The sequence below is a fragment of the Perissodus microlepis genome, chromosome 14 (genome assembly GCF_051167445.1).
Source record: "Perissodus microlepis isolate ML-2025 ecotype Zambia chromosome 14, ASM5116744v1, whole genome shotgun sequence".
NCBI lineage: Eukaryota > Metazoa > Chordata > Actinopteri > Cichliformes > Cichlidae > Perissodus > Perissodus microlepis.
In genome coordinates, this window is record NC_140474.1 from 11,619,117 (window position 1) to 11,645,678 (window position 26,562).

Below are 26,562 nucleotides of genomic sequence, written 5' to 3' on the forward strand. Positions count from 1 at the left end.
AACTAATGAGGAAGAACATACAAAAATCAGGCAAATTCTCCTTAATTATACATATAAAACCTTTATTTTCTATTATGCTATATGGCACATGTTTTCTAAATACAGGTAGACATGGATAGAATATAAAACAACAGGTTCATGTGCACAAACAACAGAACTGAAAGAGAGAACCGCAGACCATGCAGATGTCATTTGGTCATTTTTGCATCTGTGTATATCCATTTTATGTCATTTCTATTGTTTTGTGGCTCTTTATTGGATATGTCATATTTCTAGGATAAGACCAAAAGCCCATAGAGCCTGTACATGGTGGGCCCATTGAGTAATCTGTGTTTTATAATTACCACAAAATCAGTTAGAAACTGTGCAAACATGTTGTTTTACTACAGCTGTAAGAGGAATATGCACATAAGGTTGGTGGAGACTCAGTAGAGGTGCAAGACCAAATTTAAGCTATGAAGTCCTGGTAATACTTTATTATGAGATTAAGCTGGCCCAACTTCTCTCAGTGTCCCCTTTTCGCCTAAAATTAAGATCACATTGAAATGTCTTTTATAGATAAAACTGACTTGACTTAATGTTTTTTGCCCATCACTCAGCCTTGCTTTTAGGAAGAATATTTATTGGGGAAAAAAAATCCATAACAAGTGGTCCATTACATCATCTCAGGGCACAAATGTTTTTACATAACACAAAATTAAATTTACGCTGCCAGCCTAAGGCAGATCTATGCTACAGGTGCGTTGTGCGGCATCTCATCCTCATTAAATGATGAAAACTGACAGGTCGGCTGCTCCATCTCATGCAGCAGTCTTCTGTTTGTTGTGTTTGGCAAACCATTCATCACTTTTATCTTCAGCCATAGCCTGAAAAGTGTTAAAAGGATGACAAGCACAGTGAATATCTGACACATGCTGGATAAGCATTTGAGGGCTATGTGTTATAGTAACACCAACCTTATCAAGGAATTCATTCCCTTTGGGATCCAACATGGAAAGCTGCCTAAAGGCCTCATCTCCCACAAAACAAATCTCATGGCCATCCTAAAGCAAACATTTTACGTTTAATATTGTTAACTTAATGAATTTGACATCATTTCAGCATTATTTTGGGAACGTGCTTACAGGGTCAGCCAAAATAACCACTTCTACTGTAGCTTTTCCAGGAGTGTCTAAGCTGACCAATGGGGTGAGAATTTTCTGATTTTCCTTTTTCATCAAGGCTTCAATATCCGGAAGCTGAGGAACGTAATAATATCTCATTATAATGTTGTTGGAAATAATTTATCTGCAAGTTGACATTAGCTGTTTAGAAAATAATAATTTACTTGCTCCCGCGGGCATGAAAACGCTATTCTCCCAAAAGCTGTTCCATGGTCAACCATCCCTCCAATGTCCTGAAGCTCCAGTTTACACTACAAAAAAATTGACGCATATTACTCAGGCATCAACATAAACCACAAAACATACAATTCAAACTTCAACAATAGAACTATTTTAAACTTATCTTAGAGTTTAACGTTTAATTTCTTTGACTCACTTGACTGTCTGCAAATCCCATGAGCACCGTCTTCTTTTCCTCATTTTTGTCCATCACTTTCATCCCCAAGAGTGTGGACCAGTAGTGAGTCGATCTTTGGAGGTCTGATACCCCGAGACAAACCTTCTGCACAGGGTCTGGGAACAGATTACAGAAAGTAAGTGGTTAACAGGTTAACAGATGGGTACTTCTGTAGTCCTTTTCTACTCTATTTGAGCACTTACAGCACTTTTTTACTGCAAGCTGCATTCAGCCATAAACACACATATTCATAAAATTGTCTCTTTTAACCACACACACACACACACACACACACACACACACACCTCAGTATCTTGCGCTAAGGATACATGCAGAGGATCAAACCACTGTGTGAACACACTACACTTGTGTGTCATCGGCTGCATATGAAAAAATAAATATATACACTCCTGAGAAACAGCCTATTCATTTATGTCCTCCGCAATGGGCACTTGTTTTTGGTCTATATCTTTTGACTTATTTGACCTACCCTAATAAGTCCTCATGTATGAGCAGAGGACATCCTGGGCTTTCCATTGATATTTAACTTCTTTGGGAGGCTTTGTTTAGCACCAAAGAGGCAGGAAATCACAAGTTCAATGGGAATATTTTTCGTCAGTTCTAAGGGAAGATATGGTTACACAGCATAAATATGGAATTTTAAATTATGTCTAAATAATGTATTTTAAATAAAAAGTAAGTGCATATGTGAAAATTAGCAACTCTTATTTGTAAAGCTTTAATAAACTCAAATTTGGTATTTTAGCTTATAAAATGATTCACATCATATAAACTGGCATCTGGTGTTTTGATAATCACGCTTTATGACTGCTGGAAAGTGACTCTGGATGTGCACAAATAAACCCTTAAAAGAAATAAGATTCAGAATTGAGCTGCTATACTTAAGACATCTGGGTTTCCTTAAAATTCTTACCCAGCACCTGCTTACACTTTTTCCACATAATCCCGGGATTAATTCTGTTGATTCTGATTCCAGCTCAGTGATCATATGCCTTTTTTCATACAGGGTCAGAGACAGATTTAACAGCTGTCACTAGTGAGGAAGCATCCATATGTGGAACATGTGTGGCACATGTGAGGAGATGGAAACTATTAAGCAGGTTTTGATAGATCGCTCCAACTATGTCATGGAGAGAAACCCTACGTGATCAGAACTGTCAAGAATGGACATTACAGCCTTTTCTCTAAAGTCAATATTGAACTCTGATCAATATGAAGTTGCAAAGTATTCATTTAAGTTTGTGCATGTAAGGATTTGATCCTTGATGGAGGTTTATGAAGCAACCCCCCCCCCAAAAAAAACAACAAAAAAAACCAAAAAAACAATATGCCTTTGTTGCATCCAGCCTGCTAGAAACCCAAGAAAATGAGGAAGAAGCTGAAGAAGGAGCAGGCAGATTTGACTTGTGTGACACTCACCATTATGAGGTTGCTCTTTGTCCACCAGATAGAAAGGATAGCCTCCAGGAGCCTGAGTCAGATACAGAGCCTCTCCCACCTCAGTGAGAGGCCACCCAAGACATTTAGCATTGCTTACAGCTTGGCTCGACTGCAGAGTGATCCCCTAACATGAAAACACACGTACAAATATCCCATTATTGCCACTGTACACTGAATAACAAGACAATCTTTTCCTGCATGCAATGTCAAAACAAACTCTCACCCACCAAGAAGTCATTGCCAAGTTTATATTCTCCCACACCATAGTTGTAGGTCAGTTCAGCAACAAAATGGTCATCCTCTGGACCAAAGCCAACCATTGTCTTGCTCCATTTCCCATCATAGGGGCTGTATGGGTAGGGGGTGAAGGCAGGTTTACCACTAGTGTATCAACATCTGCATTGTCCTGTGAAAAAATATTTGCCCTCTTCCTGATTTTGTATGTTTTGCATGTTTGTTACAGTGATATTTATTAGACCATCAAACAAATTTTAATATTAGTCAAAGATAACCTGAGTGAGTCAAAGGAGCTTGCAAAGAAAAGCGTCTGGACTTCTTTAAGTTTACTTGAAGACGTTTCACCTCTCATCCGAGAAGCTTCTTCAGTTCTAAGGTCAAATGGTGGAGAGTCCCAGATATAAACCTAGTGGGAGTATCCCCCCACAGAGGGACAAAGGGACCCCCTGATGATCTTCTAATCGCCTGAGCCAAGGTGTGAAACTGGGTGTGGGTCCCAATCAGCCAGAGTTTCGGGTGTGTTCATTGTGAAACCTGGCCCCACCTTATCATGCGAATTCCTGAGGTCAGATGGCCCAGGATGTGAGTGGGCGTTAAGGCGTCTGGGAAGGGATCTCAAAACTGGATTATAGATGGCAGAGAGTTGGTGTCGTAAACCCCCGCCTCTGTTCAAAGATGGTCGCTCACAGTGGACATAGATGGCTTCTTTCACTCCTCTTTCAAACCATCTGTCCTCTCTGTCCAAAATGTGAACATTGGCATCCTCGAAAGAGTGTCCTTTATCCTTAAGATGCAGATGGAGTCTGACTCAGCAGACTCAGCAGTCCATCTGCATCTTAAGGATAAAGGACACTCTTTCGAGGATGCCAATGTTCACATTTTGGACAGAGAGGACAGATGGTTTGAAAGAGGAGTGAAAGAAGCCATCTATGTCCACTGTGAGCGACCATCTTTGAACAGAGGCGGGGGTTTACGACACCAACTCTCTGCCATCTATAATCCAGTTTTGAGATCCCTTCCCAGACGCCTTAACGCCCACTCACATCCTGGGCCATCTGACCTCAGGAATTCGCATGATAAGGTGGGGCCAGGTTTCACAATGAACACACCCGAAACTCTGGCTGATTGGGACCCACACCCAGTTTCACACCTTGGCTCAGGCGATTAGAAGATCATCAGGGGGTCCTTTTGTCCCTCTGTGGGGGGATACTCCCACTAGGTTTATATCTGGGACTCTCCACCATTTGACCTTAGAACTGAAGAAGCTTCTCGGATGAGAGGTGAAACGTCTTCAAGTAAACTTAAAGAAGTCCAGACGCTTTTCTTTGCAAGCTCCTTTGACTACGATGACCTGGATGACTGAGAACCTTTACAGACATAACCTGAGTGAATTAAAAAAAATATCCACTGGCAATGTTTTTAAAAAAATGAGACAGACCTAACAGAACCTGGTTGAAAGATATCTAAAAGAAACACATCATGCCATGATCTAAAGAAACACATTTGGAAAAAAAAGTCACTGATAGTTCAGTTACTGACTAACACTATCAGTCTGGAAAGCATTACAAGGCCCTTTGTATGGATTTGGGACTCCAGTAAATCATGGTGAGAGCCATTATCCACTTATCCACAAATGGAGAAAACTTTCCATTAGTGGCCAGCCTACCAAAATTCCTCCAGGAGTGCATTAACAACTAATCTAGTCACTAAAGAACCCAGAACAACATTTAAAGAACTGCACGTTTCCCTTGCCTCATTTAAGGTCAGTGTTCATGATTCAACAATAAAAAACAGACCAAAACACCCTAGCAAGTCTACCTCTGAATGGCTTAAAAAGGGAGGGAGAGAGAGAGAGAGTCCAGACGTAAATCTGACATTAAAGCGTTTTGTCCATGTTGGAAAACCATCCATTGTGGCTGAGTGCAAACAATTCTGAAAAGAAGAGTTGGTCAGAATTCCTCCACAGTGACGTGAAAGACCTTTTGACCGTTATCTTAAACGCTTGATAACAGTTCGTGCTGCCAAAGGTGGCATAACCAGTTATTAGGTTTAGGGGGCAATACATAGTTTCATTAAGCCCTGATTTGTTTGACCTTGATTTGAAACATGAAAGTGTAACAGGAAGGTGGCAAATACTTTTTTCCCCCCACAGGACTTTTATTTAGCGTTATACTGAGCTCAAGATTCAACTGGAGTTGTGTCTTATATACCCATTACAAGTTGCCTTGCAGCCTTCCTCAAACTCTTCGTGTCTTAAAATCTGAAATAAATAACAAGTAGTGAGAACATTACAATTCAGTGATGTCCATTTCCACTTATACAATGATAACTATGGAAATTTGCTCAGGTTGTGCAACCCTGAAATTATCCGATATCAGCAAAAGCTGCTAGTCTACGGCGGCTTCAGTCCAATCCTACATTTAAATGCAGCTCAGAAAACTTACCTTCATACCTAGAACATCTCTGTAAAAGGTGGCAGTTTTAGCCCTGTCACCAACTTTGAAAACAAAATGCAGCGCTCGTCTCAAAGCCATGTTTGTTGACAGCCGTGCTACCTGTGGTCGTATCGATTTTTCTGTGCTCGACTGGTAATCACCAATGAACACATACCGGCTATTTGCAAGTAAAACTACAAAACGAAAAAAAAAAACGCTGGATAATGTGTTACACCACCTGTCGTTATTATTAGTGCTGCTCTAGTATTAAAGCAAAGAACGGCGACTGTACGTTAAAGTACAATGTATAAAATTCACAATCCCCCCCCTAACTGCTCAGGTTAATGGTTTGACCAATGTGTCATTGTTTTCTCGCGAGATTATGATCAAACGTCAAGTTTGAAGCATCAATAAATGTAAAAAACAAAAACAAAAAACGGCTACTATAGGACTCGTTTAACAATATAGGGACACATTATGTTATTAAATAATTACATTAATAACGCCACCAAATGTGTTTGGTTTATTTTTAATTTGTAAACGCAATATCAGCTATTAAAAGCTGGTGGCGCTAGGCGGGTTAGCTTGTATTTCTGAAACATCCTGACAGATGAGAGAAGAAGAAAGCAGGCAAAATGGCAGCGTACACAAGAAGCATGATCTGCCTGATTTCCATGATAGAGCGACATGCTTTCCTAACAACCAGGAGCTGTGTCACTGTGGAATCAAAACGGTATGTACGCGGACTGAGGAGGAAACCTGTCAGAGTGCTGTTTCCTGAAAACGAGACGGGAAAAGTCATAAAGGCGCCTCAGATTCAGTCAGACGAGCCAAAGATCCAGAGGGAGACCAGGGGAAGAATCATATCTTCAGCAACACAGCATCACGAAGAGAGAAACTCTGTCAGGACGAGGACTGATGCGCAGTCAGCTACGAAACATGCTTTTACTGTGACAAAGAATGAAGTGGACGGACTGCGCTATGAGAGGGCTTCGCCTGGAGATAAAAGACTGGCGTAAGTCTCACCGAGTGAGGGCAGTAGCAGAGGTGATTGAGCCAGAGGCCATGGGCCCTGGCATACAAAACAAAAGCACAATTATTAGGAATACAGCAAGAACAAAGTTGATGTGCCGAGATGTAGTAACCACAGAGAGATAAAGCTGATGAGCCATACCATGGAGATGTGGGAAAGAGTTTTTGAAGCTTGTTTAACGAGAGAGGTGATGAGTGAGTGAAAAAGAGCAGTACAAATGTGATGTTTGCTTTGAGAGAACTGATGGAGAAATATTGAGATGGTCAGAAGGAGTCGGACTGTAACTTTGTGGATCTAGAGAAAGGATATGATAGGGTGCCAAGAGAGGAACTGTGTAATTTTATGAGAAGGTCAAGAACTGCAGTATGTATGTCAGGACACCCGGGTGCATGTGGCCCTCCATCAACATCTTGTCCCAAGGTAGACATAGATTTTGTAGCTGTCCTCATCCTTCTGAAGCCATTCCTTCCTTCTCCTCCTCTTTCTCCACGTCTCTGCTCTAGGAGGTTAGTGAGTGTGGCTCGTTCCAGGACGTTTCGGGACCACCAGGGTAAAATCCTTCTTGAAGGCAGGCGTTTGATCTGTGACGCCCTGGATGCTGGTGCTAAACCACAGACTGTGTTCTTCAGCACGGTGGATCGACTCAGAGAGCTGCCCTTAGATAAGCTGAGAAGGGCCACACTAGTGAAAGTCAAGTTTGAGGACATCAAGCTCTGGTCTGACGTTGTAGCCCCACAGGGAGTGATCGGTAAGGGTCAGATTTTCTTTTTTGGCTCACGATGAAGCACTAATATCTCAATTATTTCTGACTCTGACCTCTTCTTCTGCAGCGATATTTTCTCGCCCAGATCCGTCACGGTTAAACTTTGCAAGTAAAGGTCACTCAGTGCCTTTGTCTCTGATATGTGACAACATCCGGGATCCTGGGAATCTCGGGACTATGCTGCGATGTGCTGCTGCTGCTGGCTGTCATAATGCCCTCCTCACAAAGGGTAGGTTTACAGTAATTATTAGAGATCAAATTAATAATCCTGTGAAACCTTCCTTTGAATTTTGGGAACTTTGCATTTTTTTCCAAACAGGTTGTGTGGATGTTTGGGAGCCTAAAGTTCTCCGTGCAGCAATGGGCGCCCATTTCCGCCTTCCCATCTATCCCAGCCTTGACTGGGATGATGTTGAAAACCATCTCCCTAAACCCGTGACTGTCCACGTGGCTGACAGCAGTGGCAGCCCCGACAGAAGTAGAGAAGTAGAGGTTAATGTGTCTCCTGAACCCTCCAAAGCTGGAGATTATGGCTGGGTCAGCTCAAGACCCAACCGCAAAAACATGGAGTACGAGGATTACGATTCTGATTCGGACTCTGAACATGAGGGACTTTCACTCCCCAGAGTGGACACTAAGCTGTACTATGACAGTTGGGCTCAAAGCCCAACTGCTCTTGTGATAGGTGGTGAGACGAATGGTTTGAGCCTAGAAGCAGTCCAGTTGGCAGAGAAAACTGACGGCCATAGGCTCTTTATTCCCGTTGTTCCTGATGTGGACAGCTTGAATTCTGCCATGGCAGCTAGCATTCTTCTGTTTGAAGGCAGGAAGCAACTCTTAAAACTACTGCAAACATCTGGAAAGAAACGTCAATGTAAAGCTGAGAGACAGTTTCCATGATGCTTCTATTAAATGTCAGACTGAACAGAGTGTCCCATATAATACTCTTAACAGTAAATTTGCAAACTGTGTTTCTGATTTATGTGAATTTGAATGTGTTTTCTTTCACTGCAAAAAAACCAAACCAAAAATAAAGCATTATCTACAGATAAGCCTTAGAGATAAATCTGGATTAGGTGACTGGGAAGCATCCCTCAGTTATGAAACTACTGGCTCAAACTTTCCTTGCTGTACTGAGCATTTTGTCTCCACTCGCCTCACTTCATCAGTATACATGCCATTAATTCACATCATTAACTCCTCCTCTCCATGCTCCTGTTTTTTTCTGTTTTTTCCCCTCTTTCTCCCCCCTTACCCCCAAAAGAGTCCCTGAATGTGGTTCTGTTGGAGGTCTCTTCCTGTTAAAAGGAAGTTTGAATTATTATGATGAATACAGTTGATTGGTCAAAGAATTTTTGGTGAGTTCCTTAAAACAACTACCCTCAGTTCCTCATATATTCATGGAAATTTTAAAGGTGCGCTTTAATTTAAATATTTGTATTAGCAACAAAATACATCAAATTTCTGTAATACTGCAACTTTTTCCCCCCACACACAAGCTTTGCTGTATGTGTTAATCAAGATTGCATCAAATACTTTTAAGTTCATAATAAACCTTGTGCTGGAAGGTAAGCAAAAAAAGAAAAGCAGCCATTTCTTCCCTTCTAATAGTTTTCTGTTGGAGCCTTAACCAGGTGTCTGCTCTTATTAAAGGAAAAAAAATTTTTATTTTTTTTTATTAGCAGCTATATTGTTTATGCAAAAGTGCAGACATTTACCCTGCTTACCAGTACAGCTCAAGGTCAGAAGTTTCTATTCCACCTGAGATTTTAGTGCATCAGCAGAAAGAGTCGAGGTACAGACTCTCCCATAATAAATGCAACATTAAGTTTGTCATTTGATCCCACACAGTTTAAACTTCTGAGAAAGGAACTGGAGCGTCACTGCACTATGCGTCTTTTCCATATTCAAGAGCTAACTTTATTGATAAAACTTAGCAGGAACAAAACTCTTGTGCTTGCCAGTGAATATTTAATTGGTGTGAGAAGCTATGACTAAGGTAACAGGATATAAAAGGGATTTATACATTCAACTTTTCAAAAAAAAAAAAAACAAGCCATTTTTGTGCCTCTAGAAAAAAAATAAAAATCTGGACTTTTTCCCATTAGGGGGACCTTCACAGAAAGTCCTCATAATGACTTTGAGATGAGAACCGACTAGAGATGACTTTCACTCATGTCATGACACAAGAAGACAGGGGGGTTAAAACATCAGTCACTGGTCTGTCACAAGCAAGTAGAACATGCTCTTTACTGTATGTGCACCTGTCAAACTGTGGGATATTTATTTATTTAAATAGGGCCAAGAAGGCGTACAGCTACATCCAACTCAAGTTTAGCACATCTGCACTACAGGTGAAATACAACTGTAAAAAAAAAAAAAAAAAAAAAGATTTATTCTTTCTTAACTTCATTCAGAAAACAAAAGTAACAAGAATCTTGCAGACAAAACAGAAAGCAAAAGATTGGCTGTATAAGTAGGTCCACTGGGTAATTCTCCGTTTTCTCTAGAAATGCCACCATGAGAGAATAAAAAAAAAAAAAATTCTGAGGCAAAAAGAAAGAAAGAAACAACAGAATCTCCATATATATTACTGTATGGACTATAGTCAATGCAAGGCACCACAGGAGAAAGAGGGGACTCCATGAAAGAGGAACACATCTAAAATAAAAATGCTAAAATGCCAGTAAAAAGTGAGACATCTCTCTAACAGTCAGGATTGTAGCTGGGAGAGAGAGTGGGAGCTTGGAAACTGTGGGGTGTAGCAATAGGTCAGGGATGGATGATGGCGTGAGTCCCATGTAATATGTCCAGTTTATACGTGGACAGTCTCTTTAGATGGGCTCCGGTTTGAGCTTTTCAGCCAGGAAGTCGCCGACAAACTGCTCCACCACGGCCGGCGTGATCTCCTCCACATCGCGAACGTACTTAGCACGGGCCGACATGTCCAGGATCGTGAGCAGAGGTGCCGCTTCGGGGAGGTTGGTGTAGTCTCGCAGAGAGTCGCTCATGTCATCCTGCAGGGAAAGAGAAGGAAGTACAGCGCTGAGTGTGATTTTGTGTGATAGAGCGGTACATTCCTCACATGCGGGAATGGTTAAACTACAATCAGGGCCTCCGGTGGGACTCAGGCCAAAATGACACAAATCTGTCATTGCTTTGACTAAAGCAAGCCTGTGATTAAAATTGTAAAAAAAAAAAGTTTAACTGCAAAATCTTTGCCTTCTCCATCCTTTCATCACATGTTTCAAGTTTCAAGTCTTGTCACGTATAGCCTCCTGACATTACAGGTTGGGATACCACAAGAAATTCCATCATGATGGAGAGGAAAATAAAAATATACAAATATATAAAGTCTTTGTTCCCTGTAGTTTTGGGTTGCTGCGAGTTCTGAACATTCTGAACATAGTGAATTCAACATTTTTTCTTTTGCATGACTTCAGTTCTACACCTCATTTAATTTATTGCACAATGTGACAACTTCAGTCTCTAAATTATTAAAGAAAAAAAACTAGAAGAAAATATCCTCTATCGAGGCCAATGCATTTCAAAAAGACAAGTAATCTGGATTAATGCTACACCACCAAGTGTAAGGTTCAGCCTGGAAGTTTTAGCATAATTTTGGTGAGTGGGCAAATCTTACATATGATTGGCTCAACATGAGTAATCAGACCAGAAGTTCTCTCAAGAACTGTCAGCAGTTAGAACTGCCGGTACATGTATATTAGCACTTCAAACATTTTGTTTTCATTGCTAGTTCGAGCTAAACAAATCTAGTGCTTGCTGATGACACTGTGCGCAGCGCTCCAAAGATGCATTTTAAAAGTGTAAACAGGCTCACAGTTTTATTTAAAAGGGGCTGCAAGTGAAAGAAGGCTGTGAATCCCAACTCTACTGCAGCATAATCAAACAGCTAAACCTCCAGTGTAGAAATGTCACCTAAAATGCCTGAAAATGTCCCACAAAGATCAACAGGATTGCAAGTGATGCAGTTCTGTACATGGCATGGGGATTCTTGTTGGGAGATAAGAGGGAGCTTTTATACTGGCCACATTTGCTGACATGGCATTTGAAGTACAACCAAAAACCTGGAGGAGACACTCTAGACATTTCCGTACTCCACAGCGGTTCACACTTCAGAAAACGAGGACAGCACCCTCCACTTGAACTATGCCACGCTATAAAATCCAGAACTGCTTGGCACCATTTATTAATGCACACTTCTTGAAAGAGAATATGAGAAACTCTTCTCTGCCATCTTCCTGCAGGCGGCCTGCCCAGGGAGACCACAGAGCCGCTCCTTAGTCACACATCCTGCTGCGTAGAAAGACGGGAAGGACCCCGGTGGGCATCCAGAAGCATCCCTCCTTTATCAAAAGCTCACCCGCATCAGATTTGACTCCCATCGCAGAGCATATTAATGTTAGCGGGAGATGGAGCAGTGCAGATTTGAGAGGGGGTGTGTTAAAAATACATTGCTGCTGGGTGTATAGTGGGGATTCCAGTTTGAGTTCTTTCCAGTTATTTTAAAACAGCTTCACCATTTTTTTAGCCTGAGGCTTGATGTCACCTTTCACCCCTTAACAAGTCTGGATTACAACCTCTGTACCCAGAGATTATAGATATGAATCACTACGGGGGGGAAGGCAAGCAGCAACTTTCAAACAAGCTCGAGAGGGCCATCAATTATTGAGGCTGAACATGAAATCACAGTTTCGTAATTCAGCTTAAAGTTCCAGCCGCGAGCGCTTCGGCAACCGGCATTCCTGCCTGGACAGAGATCCATTATTCTCAGTGAATGAATTTCATGTGTTGGGTTTAGCGAGGTCACATAGTTCTCTTAAATGCTTACAGCTACTATACTAATATCATTTGCAACATTTTCCTCATCCTCATGACACGATGGCCCAGCTTCTCCTCAGCTTAGCTTGCTGGCTTGGAGGGAGAGCCTCAAAGATTAAAGATCACTTCCATATGGCAAAGATTTAGTTTCAAATGCAGAACATACAAGGAAAGGCCAGAGGGTGGCACTGCAACAAAGAGCTGGACTTTAAATAAAGGCCTCTGATGCTGTTAGTTACTGATTTATGTGACAGAGTGAGTTAAGTGGAACAAAGTCAACGATATCGCAACTTTGGATGGATTTCCTGCTTCATGTGATACTCCTCGAAGTTCAATTTGTTGTCTCTTCTTTGTTATCAGAGGATCCGCAGCTACTCTTGTTAAATGGATCAAACCCCACAATGAGCCCTCAGACTTTTCATTAAATAGCTGCACCGCTACCTAAAAAGGATAAGTATGCCAAGATGAAGTCTGTGACCTCTACTTTGCAAAACTGCTAACAGATGGAACAGATGAATTGAAGTGTGGTGTTTTGTTATAGGCAGCTAACTTCCTCTGAATAGACCATTTTATTATGCTGCAAATCACCGTACATCGACTACTTAATGCTCACAGATGTAAGCTGTCACTAAGGACAATGTTGTTACGAGAGAAATACTGCTTAATTCTCCGACTACAAATAAAAGCTCTTGCTTGCAGGCTCACTTGCAGCCATACGAAGCGTAGATTATAGATCATCTGTAAAGAAACCACAACGAGAGAAACTCCAAAATCCATCAGTGTGACCTTTTCAGCATTTTCGATATGAGAAGATGTAATCTCTGCAACAGTCTTCACCTCCGTGCATTTTTTTTTTTTTTGTGGCTTTTGGCTTGTGGAAACTGCTTCTCACGAGGTGCAGTCATTTCAGAGGGGCCCTCTGCAGCTCAGCCGAGAACAAAAGAAAGAAAAAAGACAAAGGGCCTCTCTGCTGTAACCCACACTCACAGCTGTGATAAGGCTCAGCTTGTGTTTACCGTGTGGGACCTGCTGGGCCGTGCCAGGCTCGTTCTGATTACTGATGCATTGTGGCATTTCACAGACAGACATCGACCATCTGATAAGGATTCAGCTGATAATGATGAACCCAGCCACTCGCCCCTGAGCTGGGGTTGTGTCCATCTCACAGGTCACCTTTGATATCCTGAGAAAAAGTCGTCATTGTCATAGATATATCTACCTTATACTGCTGAAATTTAAAACATTTTTACCTGGTGCACAGATAAATTAATTAAAAAAATCCAACAGATTAATTTTTCTACACAGTTACAGTTATAGCAATGTGCAAAAAAATTCAAAATTTCAGTATATTGATTCGCCCATTTCCCATTTTCCCTGCAAAATGTAAAGAAATGAGGGGTGTCTCAAGACTTATACACAGTACTATACCTTGAGATGGGAAAAAAGTTATAACTTAAACTGAGGCTACGTCCACACGTACCCGGGTATTTTTGAAAATGCAGATTTTTCTATGCGTTTGCACCTTTCGTCCACACGTTTTTGGTCACTGAAAACGGAGATTTTTAAAAACTCCGGCCAGGGTGGATATTTTTGAAAACTCCGTTTTTGCATTTACGTGTGGACGAGAAAAACGGAGAAAACGCAGCATCAAAGATGTGCGCCTTTTTTGACGTCACACTGTGCGCCACGTTATTGTTTCGGTGAAATGAATTTCTACAATACTGTTACTGTTAATTGTACTCTCTGCAGTGTTTAAATGCTTACATATACACACACACAGTTACTGTCCTTCCACACATATGACTGGGTTCTGCTTCTATGCCCCATCCTTGTTTACTATTTCCCACCGAGGCTTCTAGACTTCTGATTGGCCAACATTTCTACAGGTTAGGAATATATCGCCAACTGTTGCTTTGGCATGTTCCTAGCAGCGTTTCCCTTCATTTCTGCGTTTACGTGTGGACGGGATTATTTTTTAAAACGAAAACGGAAAATCTTCGTTTTCAAAAATACCCGTGTACGTGTGGACGTAGCCTCAGTCAATGCAATAATTGTGTTCCATTTGGCCTGTAACTGTGGCTACGTCCACACTAGCCCAAGTAGATTCGTCTGAAAACGCTCCGCGTCCACACTAGCGTTTTCAGTCATTTTCACAGAATTGCGCGTCCATATAGAAACGTCTGAAAACGCTTACGTCCCAGTACTGCGCATGCGTGAAAAACAAGAAGCTTGGACCTGCCTCATTTCTGTCTGTCGTTTATTTACTTTCCTGATCTTTGAAACGTCGCGGCAAAATGTTGAGTAAAAGCACCGAGTTTTTTTTTTTAAATGGACTAACAATGAGTTGGAGTACAAAAGTACAAAATTGCAAAAGCGAGAGCGAGTTAAAGAATTTGAAGAAAAGCTATCTGGAGCATGTACTGACTGATATTAATCTTTAATAGGGCTGTTAAAATTGAGAGCAAACAAAACAACTGCTGTATAATGCCCTCCGCTATCTTTGTTTAATTGGTCACATGACTGCATCATATGACTAACATACGTCATCGTTTTAGGAAGTCTCCGTTTTCGCTGTGGACGGGAGGCCAAAACTGAGAGAAAACGATTAGTTTTCAAACAAAAATGCATTAGTGTGGACGTAGCCTGTTAGTAGCTAACAAGCTAGATAAACACACAATCGCTAAATATCACAGGCCTTTATCTTCCTTTTTGATGTTCAGCTGTGTGCTTTGTTAATATTTGCATGAGGTAATTTTCTGCAATGCCCGCATAGATAAAATACTGTTCCCGTGAATGCTTACATGCTTACACACATGGTCACATGTAAAGTTACCGGTCATCCATTTAGAAACATGGAGGCATAAGATCGAGCTTTGGACATCTCTACTACAACACAGACTTTCTCACAACCCAGAGCCCTCATCTACATTGCTGAATGAGACCTGCTTGGGTCACTAGCTGGTAAGATAATTAAGCATAACCCTTCTGACTGGCCGGTTAGGTTATTATATCCCCACTTGTTGCTTTTTCTTGACACCTCACCGCAGAAACAGAAAAAGCAAAAACAAACAAAACCCCATATACATTTGTTACTAGCTAAGGCCATATAACAGTAGAGTGCCTTGGATGGCCACTTGAGGCTGACCCCAGAAATGAACCTACTGTGCAGAAGGTCATTTTTTTAAAACATAAGTAATCTCTTTAAAATTTTATTAAGGCTTAAGGCAAAAACCGAGGCATTATCCTCGAGTGACCACCACTGTTATACTATTGATCTGTATAAACATGTTGGACCACAGTATGACCTTGTCTTTCCACTAACATGATCAAAATGTGCATACGTGAAGCATTCACATTTTACATTAAAACATAATGAATGCGAAAGAAACTGCCAGTGTGCTATGATTTGAATAAATATAGTACCAGAGTGGTTATGCAACCCACTATAATCTCAAAGTCAAAGCAATTATTCTGTTTAGGGACACGCACACACACAAATCAAGCAGGCAAAAACAAAGCTTTGAAGAGCAGAATCACAGTCACTTCTGGCTGCCACAAAAGTCTATTAAATTCATATGTGACTGGATAATACCGCTCAAGTTCATTTTGCATGCAAGAGCCAGAACGCAGCAGAAGTTAAAGAACAAAAGATCTTTCATTCTGCGATTATAAATCAGTATACTGTACTACCCTGTGGCGTATGTTTTTTTACAGTTGGGTAAGAAGATCCTGTATCATTCAGCTCAGACTGGCCTCCCCCCTGAGGGGCTGCCAACATACTGCTGTCTCATGGACACAGAAAACCCAGCAGCTGGTCTGGCAGAGAAGTGTGTGCCTACCAGGGCAAACACAAGCTTAGCTGAAGGAGCCCAGAGCATGGAAGCTTCACAGAATGCCTGACATGGGAAGCGATATCTGACGCAACCCAGTCTGGAGGGGGAAACCTGGTGATTTCATAGCCGGCTGAGCTACAGCCAGGAAATTAGACCTGCACTACATGGATGTAAAAGTATACGGCTTAGCATGTGTTGCTCCTGAATAACCGCAAGCTCCAGTGCAACAGTGTTTCTTTGTGTTTGTGCCAACATTTCTTTGACCTGACACATTTAACACGAAACGCTATCAGTCCAACTCGTGCTTTCCTTAAAACTTAAGCTTTTTTAGGTCTGCGTACATGTGCCACTGATATTCCAAAGCAGACATTAGAGTTGAGCTGCCAGTTAGCACATGTGCAAGACCTGCAACTGAAACCGGAGCCTGCTTTTGGGCAAGTGACACACCAGAAACCAGTGCCGTCACCCCCAGATTGAACTGGGAGGAAGGCTGGCTGGAGGACAGAGTGCGTGGGAACTGAGGAGAGGTAGCTAATCTGGTAATTATGTCTGCTGCTGCACCAGTTCTGGAGAGGTCAAGGCAGAACAACACGAGATAACAAGTATTATGAAAACTCCACGGTTCATCCCACACGGGGAAGATGTGGGAGGAGATACTGCGCAGATAGAAAGGATGATTTGTCAGTATTGTGAGGGAGAGTGCTGCCACGCTCTGCGTCTACCCATCATGATAGAGGCGCACAGTTGAATTGTAGGTCATGGATGGGACTGAATGCCTCTCTTGCACATTCAAGAACAGGGCCTCAAATGCTTTAGTAGCCACTGAAGTTGTGGAAATGTCATCTACTGCACATATGCACAAGTTCTAAAGTTTAATTTTTATTTAATTGCAAAGTCAAGGTTGGTGTGGCTGCCCTGACTTTCTGGGTGGAAAGTTTGACTGAAGGGGGCGCTAGAGTGGAAAATTCCAACTGGAAACTGTGGATTTCTCAGTTCCCACTTCAAATGGAAAGCAGCATCAGAGATTACAGAGCACCCTGAAGCCTGAGCTTTTGGCTCATGGGGATTACTTGTAAATAAGCTGACTTCATTACTTGAAACTAATACATCCCCTTAAATACCCAAATCCAAAGCAGATAAAATGAATTGTTGAATATAAACATATATTGACAATGTCAATATGCAACTTTGTGTTTCCAAAGTATCTCTTCAACTCTACATTTATCCTTTTATGAGTCATTTTACTGCTGTTTAAGTCATTGTTTGGTCTTCTGACCCTCAACTGTTCTGTTCACTCTCGCCACTCACGCAGGGTAACTCTTAGTGGCAGCAGGCAGCGTTTTTCCAGAAAACTGACTCTTTAGTAACTCACAGCAGTCACACGCAGTTAGCAAGCAGGTGGTGAACACCGAGCAGCAGCAGCAGAGCCAGATGTTTCCCCACAGTAGTGGGTAGAAACTGCAGAAGGGCCAAAGTGAGAAAGTAACTTCTGGATGTGGTCAAAGACAACGTGACAAGGTGAAATCCTCCTCTGGATAGAATACTGTTATTTCCCGAGAGTCTGTTTTTGTCTAATGTGTCTCCACCTCCTTAAAAACAAATCAGAAATGTTTGGAAATGTTTGTTTATGCATGTCGCTGTGTTATTGCACTGGCATTTTCACTATCATGTCTGTATCTGCCTCAAAACCCCCAAACCAAAACAAAAAGAAACCAAAAACACAGGATCGTCTGAGCTGTACATTCAAAGACTAAATCATCCCGAAGCACAGCTCAGGTAGAGCAGGATGTTCAAACTTCGCCCCCCCCCCAAAAAAAAAACAAACCCCAGCTTATGCCAGTTTTGTGTGAAATGGTATTTTACTCTGTCGGCTTATCTCACCTCTCCAGCCACAAAGAACAGCAGCGGCGTCTCCTCCTCCTTCGCTTTGTACTTGGCCATGAGCTTTTCCGCTATTGGTTGAATCAGCTCCTTGGCTGGCTCCAATTCACCTTCCTCCTCAGCGTCTGCATTAAAGAGAAACAGAGCTCTGTTAAAAGCATGAAGAAGCCACATGGAAGAGGAAAAAACGAACAGATGAGTGAAAGTAGTTGCTGCAAGGATAGGCAACTGGAGGACAGATGAGTGAAGAGATGAAAGAAACTACATGTACAGATGGTCCTCAGTATTGTTATGCGATTTGGTTTGGCCTCAGGAGACACCAGGGTGGTCTCATATTTTGAGGGTCATCACTTTGCACTCTCAACTTCTTTTCCATGTCTGTTTCCTCTCTACACCTTAATGTCTAAATCATTCAGTGCCATTCACTGGAAAAATTATTTTCTTTTTTGCATTAGCATTCCCGTATTAGCATATAAATAGATGGAAACAGTAAATACTACATGAAGCATTTCCCACAGCATTTCCCTCTGGGACCTTTCGACATTGGAAGAATTTTCCGCAGAGTCTGACATTCAATATGCTCTAAATAAATGCCACTTCATTCAGACAGAGCCCCATGTGGAACTTCGCCGAATTATAAAGCCTCAGCCTCTCACCCACAAACAGGACGAGGCAGGGCCCTTCGTGGAGCTGCACGGCGTTTGACTCGCTGAGCTCGAGCACGGGCCGAGGGTGCCAGGGAAAGAGCCGGCACTCTGGGTCGTTCAACACCTCCACCCGGCCCTGTCGCGTGATCATGTGACCCTCCGTGTCCAACAGAATCAATGTGGGAATACCTGGAATGGAGAAAGATGATGATGATGAAAGGAAGAGAAACATAGGAGGGGAGGAAATGGGCAAAAGCCTGGGAGGTGGTATGGGTCGTTTCCTTTAATTATCGCATCATGACGCACTCTTTTCCCTTTCACAGTGAGATTTTTTTTTAAACCTCTTTTTGGGGATTCTCACCTCCCTCTAGCTCTGTGCGTTACCCCTCTGATAGTGCTAAATACACACACTAAATACAATTCCTTTATCAGAAACAGACACAAATCAGGCAAGCAAGCAGCAATCAGTAAATTCCTGTCTGCACATGTGGACTGAAGTTAACTGAGGTGGGGGAAATCAGAGACTGCAGGGGTTTGAGTGAGTGTGTGTGTGTGTGTGTGTGTGTGTGGGGGGGGGGGGGGGGGGGGGGGGGCAGTGTTAACCAGTACACATTCCTCAAATTCTTGGCAGGACAGGCCGACGGCCAGTTTTCGCTAACTTCATCCACAGTCATCCACTCACACACTCGAGAGGAAGGCACGGCACTTCCGCAGTGAGACGGTAAACTGGATAACCAGCCCGCATTCCTCAGGCTGCAGGGCAATCTGTGTTGCTGTTTTGCCCGCCCTGCACAAAGAGCTGTCAAGCCTTTGTGCCAGTGTTTCAGTATGTGACATAACCAAGTTTGGCAGAGAGAGAAAAAAAATAGATATATCCACTTTCTGCTCTTATCTTAAAAGGCACACTGTACTCATCACATATACATATTTTTCCTGATCTGTACTGTTATTTGTTAGATTTTGAAGAAATTGGCCTTCTCTTGAATGTGATGTAACTAAAAGGATCTTGACTTGTAGCGCTCAAAGTGCCAAAACTGACTAAATTAATAAGGAAGAACTATTTTCTTCCTGCTGTTTACATCTGCCAATAAAAACAACAGCGTAACTAACCAACACTATCACTAGCATCAGCCTCTTATCACAGGGAGATGATGGATGCTTTTCTGCCTTTTGTGCAGTGATGCAGTTGGCTGCAACTCTCAACAAAGCAATGGATAAATAGCATAACAGGCCAGCAAAAACATGCCTATTCAGCGATAACGGTGATGGAGCTGGTGAAATACCTTGTATTCCGTATAGTCTGTTGAGCCGCGATCGCCGAGCCTCATCTGAATAAGGCACTGCCAACCATGGCATCTCGCTGAAGTACTGCTTAAAGGACTCCTCTGACCTGAGCGGGTTGGAGGGGAAAACCGAACAGGAAGACAACAGATGATGATTTCTTGGTTTTAATAACAACAGGTAAGCAGGGACCCAGTTGGGTTCTTAACAGGCAAAAGGCAGTTGCAGTGTCGCTCACCTGTCGGCGCTGACGAACACTATCTCAAACTTCTGGCCCGACTCTTTGACGGTCCGATACGATTCCACCAACACACGAGTCAAACTGCGGCACGGTGGGCACTGAGAGAGAGCGAACGAGTGAACATCTAATATACACAGTCACAAGTGTAATAAGGTGCTCATTTCCCAGGGTTTTTCCCCAAAACTATTTTCCTCTCTGCCGCCAAACACCTTTCCACAAACTAGTAATTCTTTGTTTTGTATCCAGGCTGTTTAAAACGTTAATCCCGAGGAATACTCGAGCTTAAGAAAGTATTTGCTCTACTGTGTGTGTTTAGAGCGCCAACGCTATCCAGGCAAGGGGGAGCGGTGGTATGGCTGGCATTACGATGACATCAGAGCACCATGACAGTGAGAAGCAAAACAGACTAGTCTCAACTTCCAGCCTCTTTCCCATGCTCTGTTTGCTTCGTATCTGTATTTTCTTTGTTTTCTCTGCTGTGAATACACAATAAAATAGAAACGTAATATTTAAATCAGCTTGAAGAGTTACAAAATGCATGCCACATGTTTGCATGGAGTGAAACTGAGGTTAAAATGATTTCAGGGACAATAGATTTTCTTCTCTTCTCTTAGAATGTGCTTATTTAAACATTGATTAGCCCATGAACGATAAGTAATTAAATTAATGAATGCAGACTGCTTCAGCTAAGAGAAGCAGAAGGACAGAAAGTACCAAAATACACATACATATACACTCATCACCAAGTACACCTGTTCAACTTCTCAGTAACACAAATATCAAATCATACAATCACATGGCAGCAGCTTTGTGCATTTAGGAATGTAAACATGCTTAAGACAACCTCTTGAAATTCAAGCTGAGCATCAGAATGAGGAAGAGAGGTGACTTTGAATATGGCACGGTTGTCAGTGCCAGATAGGCTGGCCTGAATATTTTAGAAACTGCTGATCTGCTGGGACTTTCCCGCAAACGCCTTGTTGATGTCAAAGGTCAGAGGAGAATAGCCAGATTGCTTTCAACTGATAGGAAGGCAACAGTGCACTCAAATAACCGCTGGTTCTAAAAACGGTATGCAGAAGAACATCTCTGAAAGAAAAACACATAAAAACTTTGAAGCAGATGGACTACAGCAGCAGAAGTTCCCACTGGGTGCCACTTCTGTCAGCAAAGAACAGGAAATTTACAATTCACACAGGCTGACCAAAATTAGACAGCAGAATATCGGAAAAAATGTTGTCTGGTCTGACGAGTTTCCAATTCTGCTGCAATATTCAGATGTTATGGTCAGAATTTGGCATTAAAAACAAAACAAATCAGGAAAGCATGGATCCATCCTGCCTTGCATCAATGATTCAGGCTGCTGGTGGTGTCATGGTGTGGGGGATATTTTCTTGCCACACTACGCATCATTTAAAATCCACAGCCTACCTGAGTATTATTGCTGACCATAATCATCCCTTTATGATCACAGTATACCCATTTTACAATGGCTGGAGACTAATGTCTCAACATTAGTCTCTAACATCTCAAACTTGTTTCTTGAACATGAAAATAAGCTCACTGTACAGTACTCTAAAAGCCTCCACAGTCAACAAATCTTAATCCAGTTATGTGTAGTACTATCATGGCTGTCCAGGCAACAAATCTGCAGCAACTGTGTGATGCTCTTGTATCAAAACGGACAAAGGCGACCATTTTCCACAAAAAGGCTGAATGCACTGGCCCAACTTCGACTCTAGCCTGGAGCCTTTGCTCTGTGTCTGCACCACTCTCCTGCTTTCTCCACTGTCCTGTCTAATAATGGCAAAAACGCCCCAAAATAATCTTTCAAAAATGCCAGATTTATTGCTTGTGTCACAGCGACTACATCTTTAACATACACACAGTAAGCACATTCCCTGTAAATATGGATTAATGCCAAAGCTGCTTCAGTTTCCTTCCCTGTAAATATGTTGAGGTATTTTTGCTAGACTTAATTACATATCATATGTCTAAGGCTCATCTCATCTTCCTGTTTACTAAGTAGAGAAGCTTAAAGCTTCCTACAGTGGCACTTCATCATATCAACACAAAGGGACGTTGGGACAAAAGCACAAAGTATCTTGTGTAGTAAGTGCGATCTTCCCTTATACCTTACAGATATAAACACTGTGTGTTCATTGCTCATTACACAAGCTTGTTTTAGTACTATCGTGATAACACTAAAGTTTTCTCCCATTACAAGAGAAGGTCACGCTGCATGTGTCTCTGCCATGGGGCATTTAGGTCCCTCCGACATGAAGGAGGGAAATAAAGTAAAGAAAATATACTATCAGGATGCCAAGGCAAAGTGCTGGCATTTCGTTTTTGTGAGACTGCTTTAGTAGCAGATAGATTAACACGAGTAACCAGGGGACCCTGGTGTAAAACACCGCAAATAAACTCCTGTAATTGCTTTTTGTGACTTGTCCTTTCAGTTTTATATGGCTTTGGGGTTTGCGCCAGCATTCAGGCGTCACCATTCTGAGCAGCCGGTATCTGAGGCTACGGCTCTGGCAGCTGCTGCGCCGACTGGCCTCGGCAGCTCGCGCCGCATCTCATCAGGAACAGCACAGCGATGATTTAACGCCTTCCATGCATCGTGAGTCATGACCTTCGCTGGCTATCGGCAGCGGCAGCAAAGAAAAGAAACAACGGTGTGACGTCTTTGGGGTGTGGTGACTGATCCACAGTTGGTGGTGAAAGGACTGATGGAGATCGTCAACCGCTGTAATGTAAACAGTCAAACACAATGGAGTCTCGCTCCTCTCTCTTATCTGTTTCTGCCTCTTCCTGCTGTGCTGTGCTGCTGCCGCTCTTTTTTCTCTGATGTCTCAATGTTTTCACAGAGTCAGGAGCCCTGAATAGGAAAAAAAAAGAAAAGAAAAAAAGATGGGGTCCTCTTTGTCTTCTCTCCACTCACCCAGTGTGCTGAGAAATACACTCCCACATAGTGTCCCTCCAGAGAGCTGCTGTCTGTTGTCTGTCTGTTGTTCCTGAGCAGAGGTCCTGCCACCACCTCCGCAAATGGCTTCGGGCCCCAGGGGAACTCCAGGCCTGAGAGAGGGTAGGAAAGCAGAGGGGGCAAAGAAAGGGGAAACATGGGAAGGAGAACGAGAGATTATTGCCATGCTAGCGGCTCTAAGAGTTGCTGCGTGGCACTGATTTGAGCTAAATGCCAGTATTTTGTTCCATACCAGTGGAACAAGTGCAACTGAAGATGATGACGCTGTGTTTTCATAGGTATTTGGCTGCATTCATTATTAATAACATGACAAATTGTCCACTGTTGCACAAAGCTTTAACTCAGACTTAAAACCACTATAACTCACAGTGACACTGTTAGGATTTAATGTCTGGGAATCAGGAATATTTACAAAACATCACGGTAATCCATCTAACAGCTGCTTAGATACTGAAATGTGGACTCAAGAGTCACGCTTCAGCTCAGCAGAAGACCCACAGACACCTTTTCTGTGTCCGTTAAGGGTGTCACATGTCAAACCACCACACACAGTTGTCATTGAAATATGTTTTTAAAGGGCTGTTTTGTGTTTTCTGCTTTGAAAATATGCACGCATGTGAACCCCCCCCCCCCCCCCACACACACACACCCACCGTTAAAGAAAAAGAAATGTCGAACCTCTTAAGCAAATGAAGGCTGTCAGAAATACTTCCCTCCTGCTCTCTTTCACACTTTTCATTTCCTTTTCAAGGTGTTTTCATTGTTCCCGGCGAGCTCTGGAGATGCATTTGGTACAGCTGAATTAAAGGGGGGGGGGTGTAATCATAAATAAAAGCTTGTATGGCTGGTTCATAATGGACTCTTTATGTGAGCGCTGTTGTCCGGGGCTTCATTAGGCAGGAACGACACGTCTGCACTGCGCTGGCGCGGCCTTTCATTGTTGTCCTGATTGTAAAAGTGCACTCCATCTTTACGCTGCAGGGCTAGTCTGCCACCACTCAAGTCAGGCCTTTCATCGACAGTGAAAGGCAGTGGGGTCCCAAATTGTTCACCCGCCCCTCCGACTGTCAGCGTACGCGAACTTTTTGCTGCCCTTTACCTCTCCCAGCCATGGCTGTTGCACCTGAATTGATTTGTCACATTAGGAACCGTCCACAGCCTAATACATCAAATTTAAAAATCTGATGTTTAAAAAAAAAAAAGAAAGAAAAAAAAAAAAGCACAGCCTTTTATTTCAAAGAGATGCAAAACTTCCTGAAGTGCTGGTGGCTCTCTTTGCTACTGAAGCCACCAATTTAATATCTTCTCAGCTCACATCTAGTTAATGAACTGTGGAAATATCACTGCAGGCCTGGACCAGCTTTCATTAGACAGACAGTGAAATCTGTCACAGTCCTCACATGGCTGCTATTCTTCCCTCTCACATGACACGAGTCATACTGACCTAACAGGCTTTGAAGAGGCAGCGTTTTAAAATATTGAGATATATTAAGTCTCAGCCACAGATGGACACCCTCAATACAGGAAAGGAATGCAAGCCCACTCTTGTTAATTCTCCATCTCCACTTCAAAGTGCAGAAATTATAGGTTTCGAAGACTAGAATGTGAGACATGGACACGCTATAATATTCACACGGCACCATAATTATAGCGGCATTAACTCAAACACGAGGGGGGGAAAGTTATTGCAAAATGCTTCAGACAAATGCTGAATGATGGGACTGGGCAATATATCCACAGTAAATCCTCACCCGGAATTTGAGGTGTGTGTTGTGTGCGAGTTAATGTGGGTCTGACCTTAGTTACTGCGCTCATTACATTTTGGTTAACTTAAACGACTTATTTATGGTGTGAACCCAATGTGGTAGGCTGGATATTTTTATTGCTTATAAAACTAAGAATTTACATGAAGAATTTAAATGCACATTTTCAATTAGCAGATAGAAAACTGAGTGAAAACAGAAGTAAAATAAATAAATAAATATCTCAAATTGTTACGCTTGGCTGTGGTTTACGTACAGATAATAAATAAGTATTTACAGGAAGCATGTGACATAAATTTGAATTAAAAAGATTACACTGCAGAAGAGAAAACAAAACAAAACAACATGATTGGTGTGAACCATGACACCATGAGGTCACTAGAGAGAAAAAAAAAAAGATGATCGCTTTGGTCACCTTTAGTTTTTAATGGTGAGTGATAGCAAAATTGTAAAAAGTGCAACGGAAAAATTGTGTGATGATTAGTAGTTTGCAGATGAGTCACCGTCTACCAAGCAAAATGACACATAAAAAAAGCAGGCGGGAAATATGTATTTTTGGTATAGCACCTTAATTGCGACCAATTTCACTTAGCAGCTGGCAACAACACCTCGGCAACCACCTGGAGAATACACTTTTTTTTTTTCCTCCCTTGTTACCGGTATTTTCCGAGGGCCTAGAGACACTGACTGATCTCAAGGACTGTGTGATCTTACACATCTCACCTTGCCAGTGGATACAGCAAGTCAAGTTCAGAAGTCATACTAATTGTGTAGTATTTATTTCAGTCCAATCTCTTGGATGGACCCCGTGTACTCCTCACTGGTTACCCAATTCTCACCTGTGGTTGAAGTCTTGTTGTTTACCCGGGCTCAGGATTTAGAGAGGGTCTTGAATAGTAGTTCTGTGGATGTAGCTTGGAGTGTAAAAAGTGCTTTGCTTGCTAGATGAGTTTAAAGGGGGAAAAAAAAGAAAAAAAAAAAAAGAAGCTATATAAATTATAGTCCATTTACCACAGACTAAACTAGAAGAGGGTAGGACATTAGCTAACCAACCTGAAGGTGTGATTTGATGAGTTAGCCAGTATAACAGCACGATGGTGCATCGATCACCTCACAGCAAGAAAGTTTGAACCTGTCCAAAGACATGCTTGCCAGTTTCTTGGTGGTTCTAAAGTAGTTGCTGGTGTGATGGGAAATCATTATTGAGCTGTTTATGTTAGTGTCTTAATAATAATAATAATAATAATAATAATAATAATAATCTTTTTTTAAAGGTGTTCCAGCATGAAATCATCCTACTGTTACCATTAAAAAAAAAGATAAACTGTCCAATATGCAACAAATAAAGAGAAATTATTCATCTTATGACTTTTATACCTATGGTTTTTAACACTGGAAAAGATGCACTAACAGGCAAGGAGAGTGGTTTTTTTTGTCATTCTTGGGTTAAATCTCATGAGCTCAGTAGGAGGGTATGAACAGTGCCCACGTGCAGTGTGCAGCACTGGAACAAATCCAAGCTTGAACAGCACTGGCCTGTGAAACTATTCTGATGTAGTGGCTAAACCAGGTTGTTAGGAGCTCCATGTTCAGCTTGTG

At 42.1% G+C, this 26,562-nt stretch overlaps 3 protein-coding genes across 3 annotated transcripts in view; 1 reads left to right on the plus strand and 2 right to left on the minus strand.

The window, feature by feature from the left end:
* Positions 1–41: 41 nt before the first annotated feature.
* On the minus strand, positions 42–6,019 carry glod4 (glyoxalase domain containing 4). Its single transcript, XM_084951481.1, has 9 exons — positions 5,703–6,019; positions 5,469–5,518; positions 3,249–3,369; positions 3,001–3,145; positions 1,540–1,676; positions 1,328–1,414; positions 1,125–1,238; positions 957–1,043; positions 42–866 (listed from the first exon to the last, which is right to left on the minus strand). The coding sequence occupies exons 1-9, from the start codon at positions 5,790–5,792 to the stop codon at positions 801–803; spliced, it is 897 nt and encodes a 298-aa protein (XP_084807607.1). The 5' UTR covers positions 5,793–6,019; the 3' UTR covers positions 42–800.
* Positions 6,020–6,180: 161 nt separating this feature from the next.
* mrm3a (mitochondrial rRNA methyltransferase 3a) lies at positions 6,181–9,544 on the plus strand. The gene is made up of 4 exons (XM_084951478.1): positions 6,181–6,708; positions 7,230–7,474; positions 7,557–7,718; positions 7,809–9,544. The coding sequence occupies exons 1-4, from the start codon at positions 6,329–6,331 to the stop codon at positions 8,387–8,389; spliced, it is 1,368 nt and encodes a 455-aa protein (XP_084807604.1). The 5' UTR covers positions 6,181–6,328; the 3' UTR covers positions 8,390–9,544.
* Positions 9,545–9,737: 193 nt separating this feature from the next.
* nxn (nucleoredoxin) overlaps positions 9,738–26,562 on the minus strand; it is a 67,798-nt gene continuing 50,973 nt past the window's right edge. The window contains exons 3-8 of the mRNA XM_084951480.1: positions 23,159–23,292; positions 20,212–20,312; positions 19,976–20,082; positions 18,702–18,881; positions 18,046–18,170; positions 9,738–10,506 (exon numbers count right to left, since the gene is read on the minus strand). Coding sequence (XP_084807606.1) covers positions 10,324–10,506; positions 18,046–18,170; positions 18,702–18,881; positions 19,976–20,082; positions 20,212–20,312; positions 23,159–23,292 — 830 coding nt within the window. The 3' untranslated portion in view covers positions 9,738–10,323. The remainder of the gene's footprint in view (positions 10,507–18,045; positions 18,171–18,701; positions 18,882–19,975; positions 20,083–20,211; positions 20,313–23,158; positions 23,293–26,562) is intronic.

Excerpts from the sequence above, each read along its gene's own strand:
- glod4 (XM_084951481.1), bottom strand. The coding sequence starts at position 5,792 with ATGGCTTTGAGACGAGCGCTGCATTTTGTTTTCAAAGTTGGTGACAGG. Across the intron at positions 1,415-1,539 it reads TGGGATTTGCAGACAGTCAA|TGTAAACTGGAGCTTCAGGA; the intron begins GTGAGTCAAAGA and ends ATTTTTTTGTAG. Across the intron at positions 867-956 it reads GGAATGAATTCCTTGATAAG|GCTATGGCTGAAGATAAAAG; the intron begins GTTGGTGTTACT and ends AACACTTTTCAG.
- mrm3a (XM_084951478.1), top strand. The coding sequence starts at position 6,329 with ATGGCAGCGTACACAAGAAGCATGATCTGCCTGATTTCCATGATAGAG. Across the intron at positions 7,475-7,556 it reads AGCCCCACAGGGAGTGATCG|CGATATTTTCTCGCCCAGAT; the intron begins GTAAGGGTCAGA and ends CTTCTTCTGCAG. Across the intron at positions 7,719-7,808 it reads TAATGCCCTCCTCACAAAGG|GTTGTGTGGATGTTTGGGAG; the intron begins GTAGGTTTACAG and ends TTTTCCAAACAG.